Raw genomic sequence first — 18,084 nt, forward strand, 5'->3', positions numbered from 1 at the left:
GAGGGAGGCTGCGGGAGCAGCGCTTGGGTCGTGCGGGCACGGTGCCGTGCCAAACCTTGCAGCCCAGGAGGTAATAAAAGCATGCATGGCAAGGAAAAGCTAGGGTGTGTTTGGACAGGTGGACACATTCAGAGTGAACTCAGGTGGCTGGAGAGGAGGACAAAGCCCCAAAATCTCTGGCTACGAGCACTGGGTTGCATCCACAGAGACAGGATGGAGCAAACGCAGCAGGTACCTGCACGGACAGGGAGCAAGCGGGGCGCACGGAGAAGAATAAAAAAGCACCAGGCCCCTTAAAAACATCTTTAATAGTTCTCAAACTTTATTTCATGGTGATTGACGAAAGACACAAGTTAGTAATGGTTATATCATGCTGCTCCTCTACTGTGCATTGCCCTTCAGAATTCATACAGCAGTTCACAACGGTCATTAATTTACCCTATAAATGAAGCCACGTGGACATCGAAATAAAAAAAAAAAAAAAAAAAGGAAAAAAAACAAACTTCAATGTCTTTTTTTTTTTTTTTATGTACATACATGATATAAATGCTATTAAAAATAAAGCCCAAGTTAAGTGCATGGCCCCTAGGGAGCACTGCTGAATCTGACCTTGGTTCAAGATGCTCGACCACGAGGACGCGACGTCCTGTTTTAAGGCATTTCCAAGCCCCAGCAAAAGCAGACAGAGTTTGTGTTGGCTTTTTTTTTTTTTTTGATTTTCATTTCGATTTTTTTTTTTTTTTTTTTTTTTTTTTTTTGCAGTGACCCTGGCTTCATTTCAGTGGCATTGTGGAAAATTAGCAGCTTCCTCCGTGCATGCTCCCCTCCCTCTGCACCCCCAGCTCCAGCCAGCACGGTCGCATCTCCCAGCTCAAGCCCCGTGCTCCAAACACCACGCAAGGGTCTCACAAGTCCTCCCACCTCATCCGACACCCCCGGTTAGCCCCTGGCTTTCTGTACATCCTGATCAAAATGTTCCCCCCCCATCCTGGCCTGCCTATATACATCCCACACTGTCTATATACAGCAGCCACTTAAAATGTGGGATTGCCACACACACACAGATACACACAAATTCGGGTGCCCTCTTCTCACCAAGGGCACGATATCCCCTCTAACATATCCCCTTTCTAACATTTAATCACCATTTTAGAGGAATGACAATAGCTTAAAACAGATTTCACCCAGGTTTCGCTGGGACGGGGGCAGGTGGTGCTATGGTTTGGTTTTCTTGGGCGGCAGGAAAATTTCAAGAGGAATTGATCGAGGAAATTGAGGATTTTGATTGATAACTGAGGAGATAAAGGAAAAAAATTGGGAAGAAGGAAGGAAGAGAAAAAACTCTGGCAAGGACCACCAGCAGCCCTGCCTCGCTAAGCATCATCCTGCCCCCTGAAAAGGGAACTGCGGAACAGGGCTGGTTGAGGCACGGGGCGTTTGTACATGTCCTTTTGTACATGTCCTGCAGGTGAATGGTTCTGACTTCTGAAAGGGAGCCCAGGCAGCCTTTAAATTAAAAAGAAAAAGAAAAAGAAAAAGCAGGCTGAGTGGTTCACTGCCGTGCTGTTCCCCTTCATTACGTCCATGTTCAGAGCTCACCCTGAGAAAAGCGATTTGACTTCTCACGGCTCGAAGGTCAGTGCTCGGAAACAACACTTGGAGAGGGAAGGGAAACCAGAAGGTGAGCTGGGAATTTGTGGGAAAACAGCAAAACCATCACCCCCAGGACACCCAGCGCCACGCGATTGCTGACAGGGTCCTAATCCTGTGCGCTCCATGAAGTAGGATGGGCACAAAGCAATGCCAGGGACGGGGACACCGTGGTGGCAAGCGGACACAGACACGAGGCAGCAGCAGGAACTTCTTCCCATGGAGAAGGAACCTGAGAGCAGGGGGGCTTTTCTTTTATATCCGCCATCCCTTTGCTTTCCTCCCACTCAGAGGAGACCTGGTGTTTGCACTCATGTGGGCAGGCTCACAGGCACTCACAACATCCATCCACACACAAGCACACATGCTGGCTGTGCAGCTGGTATCATAGCATCACTTTTAGGACTTTCATGGGGGAAGACAAGAGTTTAAAACCTCCCAAACTCTCCCGCCCAGCCGCTCGCCCTGCCCGTTTCCATCGGAGCTGCTGCTGCTGCTGGTTTGGTGGCATCCAGAGGGGCTTTGGTCGCGGCGTGGATGCCCCCGCATAGCACCGGGTGTTGCAAAAGCTTCAGGTCAAGATGCAAAAAGGACGTGGGCCAGAGAAGGACAGGTCTGCGAGATTTTTTTTTTTTTTTTAGTGGAAAGGGACCTGATCCCATCCCCTCGCAGCCCATTTGCGATGCAGGGAGAGTGCTCCTGGCTCCTGGAGAGGTGCTGCAAGCGCTCAGCGGCGCACGGGAGGGCAGCGTTTGGTACAGGGCAGCTCTGGGAAGAGCAGCCAGGGCAAGCAGGAGGTTAGGATGTGGCTGGATCAAGGCAAAGCGTGGAAATGAGGTTTCACAGCTGCTTCTGCACGTGTCCAAGAGGAAGAGGAGGAGGAGGAGGAGAGCCAACAGAGAAACCCAAATTTCTCGCAGCCCCTTCTCAGTCCAGCACACAGTCATAAGACAACCAAAGAGCAATGCTTTCCTGCCTGCTCAGAGCAGACCTTGGTCTCTCTTCCAGTGCATGGCATCCCTGATTTGAACAGAGCATAAAGGAGAAAAGCACTTGAGATCCTTACACACATAAATTAGAGTGAGAGGAAGGGGGGAGGAGGGAGATGAGGCGAACATGGGGCCGGGAGAAGGCTCGCCAGAGCCAGACCCCGAAGCAGTGGGGCCATCCCCACCTGATGGCCATGTTCCAGCTCAGCCAGCACACAAAAAGGGGTTTGGGGCCAGGCCTGAGAAAGGCAAGTGGCCAAGCCACCAAGGGCTTGCCAGCACCAGCATCCTTTCCCCCCCGCGGCATGAACAACGACCCAAGAACGCAAGTAAGGAGGGGAAAAAAATAAAATAAAAAGAAGAAGCTTCAAGTATGGATGAGATTTACAATGCGGGTGCAATGGGGAAGTTCTTCTGTCACTTCTTGGAGACTTGGTTCAAGGTTTGTTCTTTGTTGCTGCTGCTTGCTTAGAGTCTGACCGACCTGGATAGACTGCAACCGAACAAATAACCCAAAAAAAAGGTGTTTCCTCCCCCCCCTTTTCCCCCCCTCCCCCCCAAAAATATAAAAAGCAATAAGTTTACAAAAATAGAAAATAATTACAGCAATAGGCAGGAGGGAGGGAAGGAGAAGGAAGGGTCCCTGGGGGTCTATTTGGCTGAGCAGTGTAATATCGTGGGGTTGTTTAAAGCGTCCTCCACCAGATGCAGTTCCTGGCGGTCGACAACCACGTCCCGTATACAGCCAACAAAGCCGGTGCTGTAAGCCTTGGGCAGCTTGTGGGCCACGCTGAGCTTCTCCATCCCCCCTGCAAGAGAGAGAAAGCAGAGCTGGGGGGTGCGAGGACAGCGGGCACGCCGCCGCGCCCCAGCACTCTGCCCAGCCAGCAGCACGCACCTGGGAACTGGCCTCAAAAAACTGGCCAGAATTATTATATTATATATTACTATCATCATCATCACCATTATCATTATTATCATTACTATTATTATTTTAGTTGGGTAAATGCCAGTTCCACCCAATACATGCAGGTTTCCTAAAGAGGCTTAAAATGGTAACGTGCGTTTTTAAATATCGGGTCAACCTAAAAGACTTCACATCGAGGTTGATCAAACACAAAGCCTTCCAGTAGAGCCAGTGGGGAAGCCAAGCCAAAGCTTCTCATGGAAAAAAAAATTGCTTTCCCCATGACTTCTAGGCTGGTTTCAGCACTAGGAATAGCATCTGGGATGCTGCCTACTCAGGGGTGAGGCCGCGTTTTTGGGTATGGACTCTGTAAGTCACGTTAGACCTGAAGCTCCAAATTTAGACTGGGAGAAGAGATGCTTCTGGAAGGTCAAACGTGGCAAAGCGACCCGGGGTGCCAAGGATCCCATCGGAACAAGCCGGGGAGCCTCAAATCCCAGCCAAAGGGCCTCCCTCTGTATGCTCCCCACGTACCCAGCCACAGGGCCCCGTCCGTGTCCAGCTGCGTGGCGCCGAGCGGAGAGGAGCCAGCGACGGGGGCTTCATTGCCGACTTGCAGGGAACCTTCCCTCTGCACCCTGCTCCGGCGGGGAGGGAAGTAGAGACACAGATTAACCACCCCAGAGGAAAACAATTACCCCTAGAAAATAAAATACCCGTGGGCTTTCTGCAAGATTCACCACCACCCCGGAGCAAATCTCCATGGGCTGCTGCACCCCAACAGGATGCTCCGGCGCACCCCGGCCACCCCACACACCCCCAAAATCCCCCCCAAGGGGCAGAAATCCTCCCTGAGGGGCAGAAATCCCCCCCCCCAGGGGCAGAAATCCCCGGCACGCCAACCATGCCAGCCAGCCACCACTCCCCATGCCACCCGAGCGCGGGGCCAAGCAGCGTGCCGGATCCTCCGCCAACCCAAAGAGAAGGCACGAACCCTCCTTACCCCCCCGAGCCCGTCCCGTTGGCACTTCCCAGAATTTCGGGCAGGCGTGTCGCAGCACGCGCCCCATTGCCCACATGCCTCTCCTCTATTCTTATCCCAGGAGAGCAGTGACCCCCGGGGACCCCCGGGAGCGGGGCCAGAGCAGTGACTCAGGCTCTTGACCCTAAATCACCGCTGGCCCGTTCCGGAGCCACCCGTGGTGGCCTCGTCACCCTTCCCACCTGGAGGCTTTGATGTGAACCCAGCGGTTGGTGTTGACGGGGACCGTGGAGCGTAGGACGACGGGCTTGGAGCCCAGGTCGTAGGTCATCTGCACAAAGCCGTCGACGATGGCGAGGGCGATGTAGTCGGAGCGCTCCAGCCCCTTCCCGCTCCACAGGATCAGGCCCTGCGTGGCCTCCGTTTTGATGCTCAGCTCGAAGCGGTTGGACTGCAGGGCCTTCTCACTGCGCCGGGAGGTGGGAGAACAGGGAGAAGGGTTAAAACACGGCTGCAAAAGCACGAGGCAGAGCACGAGCCTGTGGGGTCCATGAAAGGGTCCCCTGGAGGTCCCCAACCCAGCTCCCACCCATAAAATTGGTGCCAGAGACAGGTGGGGGCACCTGGGCTCTGCCCTCCTGAGCCTGGAGGCACCAGGGATGCAGAGACCAGGGCAGGAGCTGCCCAGTTCCCTTGAGAATGATTTTTTTCCCCCCCAAAAAAATCCAAATTGAACATCCCAAGTCACAGCCTGGGGTTACTGCCCCCATTTTGCTCTCTGTGGAGGCACCGAGCCCAGAAGCTGCGGCACCCCAGGCTGGCTTGACCAAAACCCAACAGGAACCCAAGGGGATGGAGAGTGTCCAGAGGCAGCAAAGCCTTCCCCCTCCTGGACACAGCACCTTTTTCTGAGGGAGGAATGAAGGACGGGATTTTCCCCACGCTGGCATCCCCGTCTTTGCTCAGTCCCTTCTGGAACCGGCCAAAAAAAGGCTTTTGGCCACCGGCCACGTGGCCATATGGAGTCACCATCCGCCCCTGGGGGCTGCTCCGCCACGCCGCCGACACGTGCACATGGACAGGACAACACAGGCAACACGGGTGGCTTTTTATTCCCAAGGGACACTTCTGGACAAGGGCACCACATGCCCCAGCCTCCCCCTCACCCATTTTTGCCTTCCTATGTCCCCCCAGGAGCAAGGGGCAGAGCCGGAGCTGCTGCTCCTCTGCTGGAGCTCCCTCCGTGTTCACCCTCATCGTATTCGGAGCCGGATCCCTTAGGGGTAAAAAGCCCGGAGCAGGGACACACGGAGCACGCATGGACACACAGACACGCAGGGTGACAGCGGAGCACGGGGAACAAGCTGGTAGCCTGGCACGGACTCACCTGGGCTCGGCGGGGTAGTCCTCGTCGGGACTTAGATGCGGGAAGAAAGGGGAGCGTGCCATAAGCGCGGGGCGGCGCGGGGGAACCCTGCCCTCCCACCCAGCACCGACCAGCAGGGAGCCCGGACCCCCACGGTCCTCGGGGCTGAGCTTTAAGCCAGCCGGTGGGGGTCGCAAGTCGCTGCTTTAGCCAGGGTGGGCACTAGCATGTCACCATCTTGTCACCAAGCAAATGTCCCCCTGGGTCGCCCCGCTCGCCTGCGCTGCACCACTGGGATGCGCGGCCAGGGATGGGGCCGGGGACGGGAAGCGGTGCTGGGGAAGGGACCCCTGGGTCCTGAGCGACCACCGCCCCAAAAGGGCGGCCCCCGGCTGGCTCTTTGGGACAGGAACGGTCACGTAAGGCTGCTCTGAGTCAGTGCGTGGAGAAGGGGAAACCCAGAGCCACAGCTGTCCTGCTGGCACTGCCTGCGGGCGTTCGGGGCTCCAGCACCGCAGCCAGCTCCAGCCATCCGTGTGGATAAAAATGTGTGTTCGAGACAAAATGTACGGGCATGTCGCAGCCGGCAGCGCCCAGGGGAGCAACTGGAGCCTTAATCCTGCCCTAGGCACTCCCGCTGGCTGTCCCCGGGAAGAAGGGATAACTTTTTATGGGCAGCCCAAGGAGCCCTTCAGGGCCCCAGCTGCCAAAATCCTGGCTGACGGACCGGGGGAGAAGCGCTGAGCTCCCTTTGCAGGACGGGGCATGCATGGCCGAAACGGGCACAGGCTGGCTCAGGTGGGGAGCGGCTGGGAAGGGCGACCTTCCCCGTGGGGGGCAGGATGCAAAGGCAGCAGCTTTCTGCTGGGCTGCAGGCTCGTGGCTCCTTGGTGTTGACCCTCTAACCCCCTGTCTGCCTGCCCGAGCCCTCCTGCTGCCCCCTGTGCTGCACATCACAAGGGGTGGCATGGACCACACGTCCAAGGACTCAGGAAGGTTTTCCCAGCACGGCCAGGCTGGATGCATCAATTTTATAATAATATATAATATCTATAATAATCAAAATTCATGCTGGGAAGCCAAGGCAGGACTAGCCCCGCTCATATCGCTCTCCAACACTTTGCTGCTGATGGGAGAGGTTCACCCCCTGGGACCTTTCCTCCTCCGTGCTCACCCATCTGAAGGCTGAATTGCAGCTGGGACAACATCTCCCCGCAGCAAAGGGGAATCACACAGCTCTTGCAGCCCCTGCAGAGCCAGCAGAGCTGCGAGGTCCTTGCCCCGAAGCGGGGATCCCACCCACGGCAGCCCCCGGCGAGTGTCCCCACGCCTGCCCCATGGGTGGGCTGGGGTCAGGGTGCTGGCGGGGGGCCTGGGGGGGGCGCGGGCTGTACTTACGCGGGGATCTCATTGGTCAGGTGGCTTGGAAATGAAAGAGACAGGGACACTGAGAAGAGACAGACAGACAGACAGAGCGACAGACGGGACGCAGACGCTGCCCTCGGGCACGGCGCCGGAGCGGGGAGGGTCACAGGGGGCGAGGGAGGGAGCGCAGCCCCCCCCACTCAGCACCTTGGGGCTGGGCATTGGCCACGTCCAGCCTCATCCCACCCCAAACCAGAGCGTGCCCCCCAGAAGGAGGGAGAGCACCCAGACCTGACGTTGGCCAGGCGCTGCTCTGGCATCGGGGCAGCTTTTTACCGGCTGGAACTGGGGGGTCCCAGCACCCGCTTGGCTCGCCCCCACTTTGGGCACTGCTTTTGGGCATCCTTCAGCCCCGTTGTTGCTCCTGCCAAAACCCCGACTCCTCTGCCTGGCCGTGGCTCGGCTCAGCGTTACCTCTTGGTCACGGCATTGTGGTACTCCATGTACGTCCTGCCGTCGAAAGCGATGGCCTCGGCGTCTCCAGCTGCCTTCTCGATGAGCACTGGAGGTGGGAAAAAGCGGAGCTGTCAGGGAACAGAGCGTGGCTAGGCCAGGAAAACCCCCCTTTATCCAGGGCAGGCACAGACCTGCTGTCCCCAGGGACATGCCAGCACCGAGCCAGCCCCAGGAGAAGTTTTACTGGGGCTTTAGAGCCGGCGAGCTCGGAGCAGGTTCCTGTTTTTGCACCCAACCAACCCGAAACCACAGCTTTGGTGACTTCCTGGCTAAAACTGGGGAGGAACCTGGGGGCTTGGTGGTGGGCACGACTCGGGGAGGGAAGGGAAAAGGGGGCCCCTGAGGCCAGGAGCCATCACTCCTGCATAACACAAATCTCTGAGCCCAGAGCAGGAGCTGGGGTTAGCATCCTGCTGCCACCAGCACCCCCCAGGAGCACGCTGGAGCCTTGGGGTCGTGGGGGGAGGTCCTAGCCCCTCCGGCCTCACCTTTCTCGCAGTGAGCCCCAGAGAAGCCCCTCTGGCAGGCACACTCGTAGCTCTCCAGCCGGGGGCTGCAGGTGCCTCCGTTCTGGCAGGGGTTGGGCTTCTGGGTGCAGGGGTGGGCTCGGAAGGGGGAGATCTCGATGGCGCTGCGGATGTTGGGCTCCTTCAGCACGGGCACCCCCTTGACGGAGATCTGCCAAGGGGAAGCACAGGGTCAGCCCTCGCCCCCGCGTCCCCACGGCACGTCCCTGCCTCTCCTCCTGCCGTTCCCAGTCCGGTGTGCTCGCTGGGAGCCGCAAATCCCCCGTGTGGACGGCACCCCCGGCACCCAGACACCCGCACCAAGCTGCCCGGCAGGGCCCTACCCTCTGCACGGCTCCGCTGAAGCCCGAGGAGATGGCGGCCGCTCGAGCCAGCTTGCTGAAATCGGGGGCTCCCCCCACGTAGAACGGCTCCTTCAGGTTCAGGAAGGTGTGGGGCACCTGGCGAGGAGACACGGCGAGATGGGAGGAGATGCGAGACCGGGGGGACGGCCTTGCTATGGGCTCCACCCTGCCTCCACCCTCCAGGGTGCATCCCCGGGCACCGCAGCCACCTCCAAGCCCCTGGGCTCTCAGGTGCAGCCCCTGCCCCGCCCCAGCTGGCCACCAGTAGCCGTGGGCCACCAAAGGGCCACCACAGACCATGGGGAGCGGGCGAGCGCCGTGCATCTGGCACCAGGGGAGGCTGCCGAGGGGCTGAGGAGCTCCAAAAAAACTCCAGCTGCGAGGTCTCGCCTGGCAGCAGGAGAGCCAGGGAAAGATTTTCCTGCGAATTTAATTCGGGGAGATGATGCTCAAATGCTCTCGGGCGTGGAGGTCTCAGGATTTGTGTGACAGGTGAAGAAATATTGCTCCTGTCTCACCAGGGCTGCTGCTTGAACCCAAACTCGTACCAAAGGGATCCAGCTTGGATTGACCCACGTGCCGCAGGTCCCCTGCAGCGAATGGCTGGGATCTGGGGACAGAGACCCCTGGATTTGGGGACAGAGACCCCCCTGGATTTGGGGACAGAGACCCTGCAGCCCCACAGCAGGAGCCGCGTCCCCTCCTGTGCCCCCCGGAGGGGTCCAGGGACGTAGTTATGTGAGTCGCTAGCTAATGCTTCGTGGAGTTAACGCGAGGAACATGACCGGATTAATTGAAATGCTTCTGAAATAACAACAACGAAATGCAACGACTGGCTGGAAATGGATGAAGGGAGAGGGAACGGGTGTCTCTAAGCTACGGGGGTCCTAAAGATGCTCGGTCCGAGGGGAAGGGAGCAGGGGTACAGGTCTGGATGGAAAACAGAAAGAGAGCGATGTGCCGATGGCAGATGGGATGGAGGTGGCGGGTGATACTTATCTGTACCTTACGGGATTTCTGGGATCCAGACAGCAAGGGAGGGAAAAATACAAATCAGAGGGAGAGAGAGAGAGAGAAAGAGAGAAACGGGAGGTCAGTGGGTAACGTCGTAACATGCAGGGCTGCTGCTGGCGGGGGGCAGGGGGCTGCAGGGGGCAGCGGGTGGCCGGGGCCAGCATCCCCAGAGCCATGGCTTGTGCACGGACAGGAGCACGGAGGGGACAGGGCATGGCGAGAGGTCAGAGGCAAGCTGCTGGTTTGGGAACAGAGCAGGGAAGGAGGGATTCGGCAGCAGGAGAGTGGTCGGGTTTTCGCTGCTCGGTGACTTCTTCCTGCGTGCACGCAAAGGGGCTCCGAGAGCTGTGCAAAGGGGCTCCAAGAGTCGTGAAAAGGGGCTGAGAGTCATGAAAAGGGGCTCTGAGAGCCGTGGCGGCCGTGTCCCCTGCAAAGCTCTGCGTGGAGGAGGGACGAGGCGCTGGAAAGGTGCACGGCTGCTGTCCCACTGCATCCTTCTCTCCCAGGTCCCCAATTCCCCCTCCACGCATTCCTCCTCCACCCTTCTCACGCCTCCGGGGATAAAAGCCCATGGCTCTGAGAACTTCCCAGCTCATTTCACGTGGGTGCAGAGCAGGGTTAGAAGCCCGGAGAGCTCCGACCGTCTCCCCCTGCCCCGTGGACATACCGGTGACTCTCCCATCACGCTCTCGCCGTTGTTGATCCTCATCACCCCCTTGCGCCCGTTCCTCTCCAACAAAACGCTTATCCAGGTGTTGAGGGGAACTGGCTCCTTGCTCCTGGTGGGGAGAAGGGAGGAAACGACGTGGGTGAGAGCTCTGCCGTGAACCAACACCGGATCACATCCATGCAGGGATGGGCTCAGCCCTCGGGGCCAGTGCTGGCCACGGGAAGCCCCCACTGGCCCTTCTCCTGCCTGCTGCCCCCAGCCCCCTGCTCCCAGCCCCCCCTTACCTGAGCACGGCCGCCCCTTTGCCCAGGTCGTATCTGTACTCCAGGTAGCCGTCGTGTAAGGCCAGGGACACAAAGTCCCCCTTGCCGTCGGTCTTCTGCCCGTTGTAGAAGATCATGCCGCTGGGGCTCTTGGCCAGGAACACCACTTCCATGGACATTTTGTCCCTGGGGGCAGGAGGATGACGGATACCCTCCGAACCAGCTGCCCACGCGCTCCCTTCCTCCACCCCAAAGGCGTCTGCCACCCGTCCGAGCCCGCGGGAGGATCTGCCGTGCAGGAGGTGCCTCTGCCACCTTCAGGATGGCAGCCAGCAGTGCTGGCTCCTCCAGCCCACCACACCTCGGCACAGCAATTCTGGCAATTTGGGGTCCTGCGGACAAAGCCCCAATGGTTTCATCGCCATCGGCACGTGGCTGAGCACTTACTGCAGGTCGGGAACGAAGGTCTGCAGCCCGCTCAGCTCCAGGTAGGAGAAGCCGTTGAACTCCGGGAGGAAGGGCATGGTGAGGTCCTGCTCCGTCACTGGGCACAAGCGAGGGGACGGTGAGGAAGAGGAGGCAGAGCAGCCTCAGCCAGCGAGCAAAGGCTCCCGGCTTGGGGAAATCAGAGCCCCAGCCCCGCCGTCCCCGGCCCACCTCGCTCGCAGAAGTCCCCTTCGCGCCCCATGGGACAGGCGCACATGGATCCCCCCTCCGGCAGCACCAGGCAGGTGGCGGAGACGTGGCACGGCGTCGGCTCGCACGGGTTCCGCTCATCGGCACACGTCGGACCTGCGGCACAAGGGCTCACGTCGGCACCCCAAACGGCCGGCAGGCACGATATGGCCAGAGGCAGCCCTAATTCTGGGGCGGGCACAGGATGGGAGGTCTCCTGGTGGCCCTGCCAAACTTTTTGTCCCATCCCAGGTTGGGTTCACACAGCCCAAGAAGCCCCTCGCAGATGACCCCACAAAAGGGGAGGTGTATGGCCCATGCCACAGTGCACTGCGCTGCCTTAAAATACCAGGGGAATTTTTGGGGACAGATCCTGACCCTTGTCTCATCCACATCTGGAGAGCTCTATGCCCAAAAATGATTCCATCTCCGTTGGACATGACTTTATCCTACCCTTTTGGGAATCACTGCCAAGACTTCACCACATCCTCCTCATCCCCCTGCTGCTCCCCATGACCCCAAAACCTCTGGGACCCCTCAGGACCACCCAGCAGCACCAGGATTCCCCAGCAGCCCCCCCTTCCCGTACCGGTGTAGGTGTGCAGACACTCGCAGTGGAACATCTCGGCCTCCTTGACGTGGCAGATGCCGCCGTGGTGGCAGGGGTTGGGGTGGCAGGGGTCGTTGCCGCACTCGCCCACCCCGCTGCCGTAGAGCACGTCGCTGCCTTTCTCCCGCAGGTCGTACAGCTGGTTGTTCACGTCCAGGAGGCGGATGCAGCCCTTCAGGCCGCTCGTAGCCGCCGTGCGCTCCGCCACCCTGAGGGGGACAGAGCGCACGGTGGGCTGGGGCTTGGGGGAAAGATATGGGGGGACCCCACATGCACTTGGGTGATGCTTTCAGGGGAATAAGCGGAGAAACCCCTCTTGGAGGATGCTGTACCCCACTAGGGATGCTGCACCCCACCAGGGATGCTGTACCCCACCAGCAATGCTGCATCCCACCAGGATTCTGCACCCCTCCAGGGATGCTGCAACCCACTATTGATGCTGTACCCCACGAGGGACGCTGCATCCCACCACCAGGGATGCCGTACCCCATCAGGATGCTGCATCCCACCAGGATTCTGCACCCCACACCAGGGGTGCTGTACCTGACTAGGGATGCTGCACCCCACTATGGATACTTCACACCACCACGGATGCTCCCCCCTAGGGACGCTCCCCAGGGATGCCCCCCACCCCGCAGCGGTCCCCCTGCTCACGCGGCCATTTGGTCCTCGGGCGCTCCCCCAACGAAGAGGTCGGTGTCGAGGTTGAGGCCGTCGGTGCCCGGCGGGCTCTCCCCGCTGACGTGGGGCTCGCCGTCCACAGCCAGCACACCGCTGCGCCGGTTGCGGTTCACCACCAGCTGGTGCCACTTGCCGGGCTCCACGCGGACCTTGCTGGTCACCACGCCGGTGCCGGAGCCGGTGTTAAACCTGGAGGGGAGGACGGGGGGGCTCGTGGCCACAGCCCGGAGGTGCTGGGAGCACGCAGCCTCCTCCCCAAAAATCTGCCAAAATCCTGTCTGGATTTTGGGGTCTCCAGAGCTCTTCCCTCCACCTCACCTCGCCTCGAATCCGTGCCTTTTGGGAACTGGAAATGTAAATTCAGCTCGGATTCCTGGGGCTTTTCTCCCCCCTTTTTTTTTTTCCCCTGAATTTCTTCTCCCGGTTCCAGAAGGGTGCCAAAAAAAGAGCTCTCGCTTGCCCAGAAACCACCCTCCCACGCCTTTCAGCTTTTCAAAATTCAAACCGAAACAAGCAAATTAATTCTCTTGAAAAGCGCCAGAAGGCAACGAATCCCCTTAAGTATTCCTAATACACTGGGAAAAAAGAAAACGTTCATCCTCCTGACCATTTAATGCTACCCTCCCTTAACCTGGCAGCCTGTGCCACCGGGACGGGGGACAAGGGCACGCACCGGAGCTCCACGAAGCCGCCGACCAGTGCCAGGGAGATGAAGTCCTTGCCGCGGCTCTGCCCGTTGTAGAGCAGCAGCCCGCTGAGCTCCATGGTCCTGAACTCGACGGCGATGCGCACGGTGTGGTACGCCTTCATCGTCTTGAAGGCCAGGTAGGACTTGCCGCCGAAGCTGGGGATGAAGTACCGGATCGCTGCCGGGGGGGGCGGGGAGGAAGGAAAAGGGGAAGAAGCAGAGGATGAAAATGAGGATGGAGAGGGGATAAAGCCTCCCAGACACTGGGACTGGTGGTCCCCAACACCTCTTGTGATGGCAAATCCCCAAAAAGATCACACCCAGGCTTCATGGGACTGCCTCCCCCATATTTCAGTGGTGTCCTCCCGCCAGCTCCGAGCACCCGGCACCCTGCTGGACATCCCCGTGCTCCACACCGCTGCTCCTTGCGGCTCCCCTTCCCTGCTCCCCAACCACTTCTATCTGCCCGCCCAGGACCCCACGTGGCAAGTTTATGCTCAGTGCCCCGGGATTTTATTTATTGCAGCTGAGATTTTTGCAGGGATCTGGAAGGACGAGCCCTGTTAAAATTAACAGGACCGGCACGGAGCTCACCATCCCCGTGCTCAGGGCACTGCAATGGCACAGCCAAAGAGAAATTGCTCCTGGCACCTTCTCCCCTTAAAACCTTGCCTCTTACAGCTTGCACACCTGCTTTGGGTAGGGGTAAAGCTGGTTTAAGCACCAGCACTCATTACGGGCTGGGTTTGATGGTGCCCCAGGTCTCTCTCCATGCCCAAGCAGCCAGCGCAGGCTGGAGCGGCATCCCTGCACCAGCCCCAAAATACCTGGGGAGATTGTGCCAGAAAACAGGCAACCATACAGCTGCACTTTCCCAGCTGTAGCCTCTCTGCATCCTTGGAGCCCAAATTCTGGAACAAAAAGCCCTAAGAGAATCCCTCCCCTGCTTTTTCAGGGGGGACTTCGCTGTCCCCACTTCAGTTCCTCGCCATCCCACAGCCACGCACCCGCTGCTGACGCCCCGAAGGCTGCTCTGCCAGAGGAAAAAAAAAAAAAAAAAAAGAAAGATGCTGTTGCCCGTTTCTCCTACTTTTCACCTACGTTTCTCGCAGACGGCCCCCCCTTTGCCCGCCGGGCAGCTGCAGGTGAACTCCTGCCCGTTGTCCTCGCAGGTGCCCCCATGCAGGCAGGGGTGGGAGTCGCAGGGGCGCGGCGGCTTCTTGGTGCCGGGGGTCTTGCGGCGGGGGGCGGCGGGCAGCGTGGAGCTGGGTCTCCTGGTGCTCAGGGGGCCGGGCAGCTTGGTGCTGGCTCGAGCCGTGGCGTCCTGGCGCAAGCCATGGGCCGTGGTGGCCGCGGAGGCCGTGGTGTACCTGCGGGTGGTGGCCGGGGCCATGGTGGTGGCCGTGGTGGTGGTGACGGTGGTGGTGAAGAGCCTGGGGATCCAGTCTGGAAGGCAGCAAAGAGCAGGGAGGGGTTGGGGCTTTGCAAGATGCTCCGGAGGGGGGAAAGGAGGTCGGGTTTGGGGTGAGGAGGCAGAGGGGAGGCTGGCTGGAGGCTCTGCTGGCCGTGGTGTGCACCAAAGGAGGGGAGCCCCCGTCCTCTGCCCTCCAGAACCCGCAGCGAGGCTGGGCTCTGCCCGGGGGGTGGGGGGGCGGTCCCCACTGTGCCCAACTTGAGGGCTGGGGGCTCACCGAAATCCATGAATTTGATGTGCTCCTGCTGGGGCCTCTTCACCAGGATGGTTTTCTTCTTGGAAGCTCGGATCTGCTTCAGCAGGGCCGCCTGGACGTCCGCTGCTGTGTAGGAAGTGGCTGCTCACAGCCAGGAGGAGAAAAGAGGAGGACAAACATGAGGATGCGGAGCCCACCCAGCAGCTTTCCCTTCCCGACCTCCCCGCGATGTGCCTGAACCGTTTCTTGCCCTAAAAAAATGCTTCCAGGCACAGCTCCTCCCAGCGCCTCTTGGTTTTGCTGGACAAAAGGCACACCCCTGGCTAATTTTTATGGGGCTTTTTGGTGCTCAGGTTGGTTTCTGGCACTGGGAGTGATGCCCCGTCCCCAGGCTGATGGGGAATCATTGCCGGGAAGGGTCTTACCTGGGTCAAAGTGGGACTCCACGATGACACGGACAGCACTGCTCTGCCCCAGGTCCCGCACACGGATGCTCTTGAAATCCTTCTTGATGTCGGAGCTGCGGAACAGCTCATCCAGCTGACGGAGGCGAGGGGAGGGAGGAGAGACAAACTGATCAATGGGGAGACCCAGGTCATGGGCTTGGGTTCCTTCAGCAAAAGATTTGGGGTCTCAGCAAGTCTTCTTGGCCTCAGCCCAGCTGGGGTCGCATTAAAACCGTTGCGAGAAGGATTTGGGATGGTCTCTATTCATTACGGCCTGGAGTCAAAGGTTAGCACAGGACCAGGACACAGCACGGGGAAAGTGAGCTGCACCCCACAGGGGAGATGTGAGCAGAGACACGTTGCAGTTCGTGCAGGGATTTTCTGTTGCGTGGCATCTGAGCGTTCCTGAGCTCTCCCAAAGCTGGGTAAACCTGCTTAGACGCTTTGGAAAATCCCATCGGGCGCCCTGCTGCATCTTTAAGCACCCGCCTGCTAAAAGGCTCCACTCTCAGAGGCTGCAGGGTTTGTCCGAAGGCACGCGGTGACAGTGACAGCAGGTCACAGCACCCAGCAGGTCAGGGCTTCAGCACCCCCGCCGGCAATCCTGCCAGCCCTGCGTGGCACCGGCACCCGTCGCAGCTGGAGGCCACCCCTTCCTTCCCCTGGCCTCGGAGGGGAAAGGGGATGAACCGGGGAACGAAGCCTTTTGTGCGCGGGTTTGGGTCCTCGGATAAAAGGCACCATTGTGTTGGGAAATATTGATTTTGTGACAGAGAACTGAACGAACCATATGGTCCATACGCCAGGCGCACATCTGCCTATATGGCTGTGCTGGGGGCTTGCCAGCTTCCAGCGCAGCACGGAAGCAGCTCTAAAAATGTAAATCTCCTCGCAGAGATGCTTATTATTTACTGAACCACACTGCAAGCTACACCATGATGTTGTTAGCCCTGCCAGGGCTTCCTCGGCGTGCCCAGACACACACAGAGCTCCGAGCCCCCTGCTCCAGGAGCTGGAGACGCAGGAGACTGCTCTATAAAGGTGGGAGACTGGATTTTTTTTTTTTTATCCCAAGCTGCGTAGCTGAACCAGAAGGGCAAAGGGACGTGGGACGTGTTTTTGTCTACAGGCTTTTCGTGGAGTTACAGAAGCTTTGGAAAATCCAGGGTGTTAGGCAGAACCTCTTTTTGGACAGCCCCCCCACCGAGATCAAGTTGAAAAAGGAGCAGTTCGGACCCAGCACGTGATGGAGGATGCAACCCACCAACACGGCACGTGGTAGAGCCTATAATGCACGTAGGCAAATAATAAAATTCCCCGAGGGTACCTGCTGGGCACGACCGGGCTGTGTACTCCTTACACTCTAAGCGCCCACCCCACGAAAGCGCACACCCTGGAGAGGAGCTGTGCTCGCCCCCAACCTCTGCAGGCTAAATTCTTTTAAAAAAAAAATAAAAATAAAAGAACAGGGGGTGGTGCTCCTCCAAGGAGCCTTCTGCAAACAGGTTTCTGTGCTCTTGTGTGATGGAAAGCAACGAAGAGGTCACTGAGCACGGAAAGGAGAAGCTGGGGAGCAGTTTTTGTGCTCGGGACAGCAGGGGGTGATGCTGGCACACCCAGGGCGCAGTGCCTGGCCCCTGCCTTCGTGGGGTGGCTGCCCCGAATTGTGGGGTCCTCTTTTCTCTTGCCAAGCCCAGAAAGGCCCTCGGCAGCCTTCTGACCCCGCGCCGAGGACTCACCGCGCTCTCGATGCTCCTGGCCGTCTCCCCGAAGAGCTCCGACTTGGGGTCAGCCATCTCGGGGGTGTAGAAGAGCTCCTGGCCTTCCACCTCCTCCAAGATGAGCACTCCTTGGAAGACTTTGGTAGCTAAGGGGAGGGAGGGCAGACAAGACAAAGCCCTTTAGTCGGCTCGCGGGGAGGGGGCAGGCGTGGGGCTGAGAGCCGCGAGGAGCGTTTCGAGTCCCTGGGGGGGGCGGGGGGCACGGGGCACGGGGGATGGCAGTGTGTGGGTAGTGCCAGTGTCGGGGTTAGTCCGGATGGGTCTGGGAGAGCGCCATGGAGGATTAGTATCAGAGGGTGCTGGAGCGGATGGCAAAGACCAGGCTGGAGATGGCAGCTTTTACCATACGGTTTCCTCTGAGCTCCGGCCCGGAGAGAGCAGCAGCCCCCCTGCACCGGCTGAGTAACAAGAGAAAGACGTTAGCCAGAGCAGCACACAGGTCAACGCGGCAGGATCGGACGCGCGCATGCAACGCGGGGCGAAACGCGGGCTCTGGGCCGGGAGAGGCGCGGGGAGACCCCGCCAGCAGGCTGTGGCCAGCCTGGAGAAACCTCAAAACCTCCCCGAGGTGTGGGTGCCTTCCTGGGAAGCTGTCGGAGCTGCCTCAAGGAGATCCCTGCTGGGGGGGGTAAGTGGATAAAGAGTTTCAGAGGTCCTTTTGCGTGGTCCAAAGGAAAAGGGGATGCCCAAGGTTATAGGGCCGGTTAGGAGGACCTCAAAGAGGAGACACCTGGGAAATTGCCCCAATGCAGCATTTTTAGGGCAAATGCATGAACATGGGGGCCAATACTCTGGACGAGCACAGGTGTCTCTGCGTCTCCTTGCCATGGACACCGTGGAACAGCAGCGCACACCCCTGGGGAGCCCAGCACCAGTCACCAGCACCCCAGCGGCTCTCCCTCCTGTCCTGGCACTGGGCTGGTCCTGCTAAGCCCAGCTC

At 59.1% G+C, this 18,084-nt stretch overlaps 1 protein-coding gene across 6 annotated transcripts in view; it reads right to left on the reverse strand.

Annotated features, from left to right (window-relative positions):
• Positions 1–302: 302 nt before the first annotated feature.
• Positions 303–18,084, reverse strand: part of AGRN (agrin) — an 81,350-nt gene continuing 63,568 nt past the window's right edge. For 4 of the 6 annotated variants that reach the window (XM_040533438.1, XM_040533437.1, XM_040533434.1 and 1 more), the window contains 18 exons: positions 17,103–17,230; positions 15,343–15,457; positions 14,939–15,058; positions 14,349–14,693; positions 13,233–13,425; positions 12,533–12,748; positions 11,858–12,087; positions 11,251–11,385; positions 11,041–11,137; positions 10,615–10,779; positions 10,328–10,439; positions 9,652–9,663; positions 8,626–8,742; positions 8,264–8,453; positions 7,734–7,821; positions 4,771–4,995; positions 4,081–4,184; positions 303–3,448 (listed from right to left, as the gene is read on the reverse strand). In XM_040533438.1, the coding sequence (XP_040389372.1) occupies positions 3,291–3,448; positions 4,081–4,184; positions 4,771–4,995; positions 7,734–7,821; positions 8,264–8,453; positions 8,626–8,742; positions 9,652–9,663; positions 10,328–10,439; positions 10,615–10,779; positions 11,041–11,137; positions 11,251–11,385; positions 11,858–12,087; positions 12,533–12,748; positions 13,233–13,425; positions 14,349–14,693; positions 14,939–15,058; positions 15,343–15,457; positions 17,103–17,230 (2,750 nt within the window). In that variant the 3' untranslated portion in view covers positions 303–3,290. The remainder of the gene's footprint in view (positions 3,449–4,080; positions 4,185–4,770; positions 4,996–7,733; positions 7,822–8,263; positions 8,454–8,625; positions 8,743–9,651; positions 9,664–10,327; positions 10,440–10,614; positions 10,780–11,040; positions 11,138–11,250; positions 11,386–11,857; positions 12,088–12,532; positions 12,749–13,232; positions 13,426–14,348; positions 14,694–14,938; positions 15,059–15,342; positions 15,458–17,102; positions 17,231–18,084) is intronic. The other 2 variants (XM_040533440.1, XM_040533435.1) reach the window with 1 other exon arrangement.

Source organism: Cygnus olor, chromosome 21 (assembly GCF_009769625.2).
Source record: "Cygnus olor isolate bCygOlo1 chromosome 21, bCygOlo1.pri.v2, whole genome shotgun sequence".
Lineage (NCBI taxonomy): Eukaryota > Metazoa > Chordata > Aves > Anseriformes > Anatidae > Cygnus > Cygnus olor.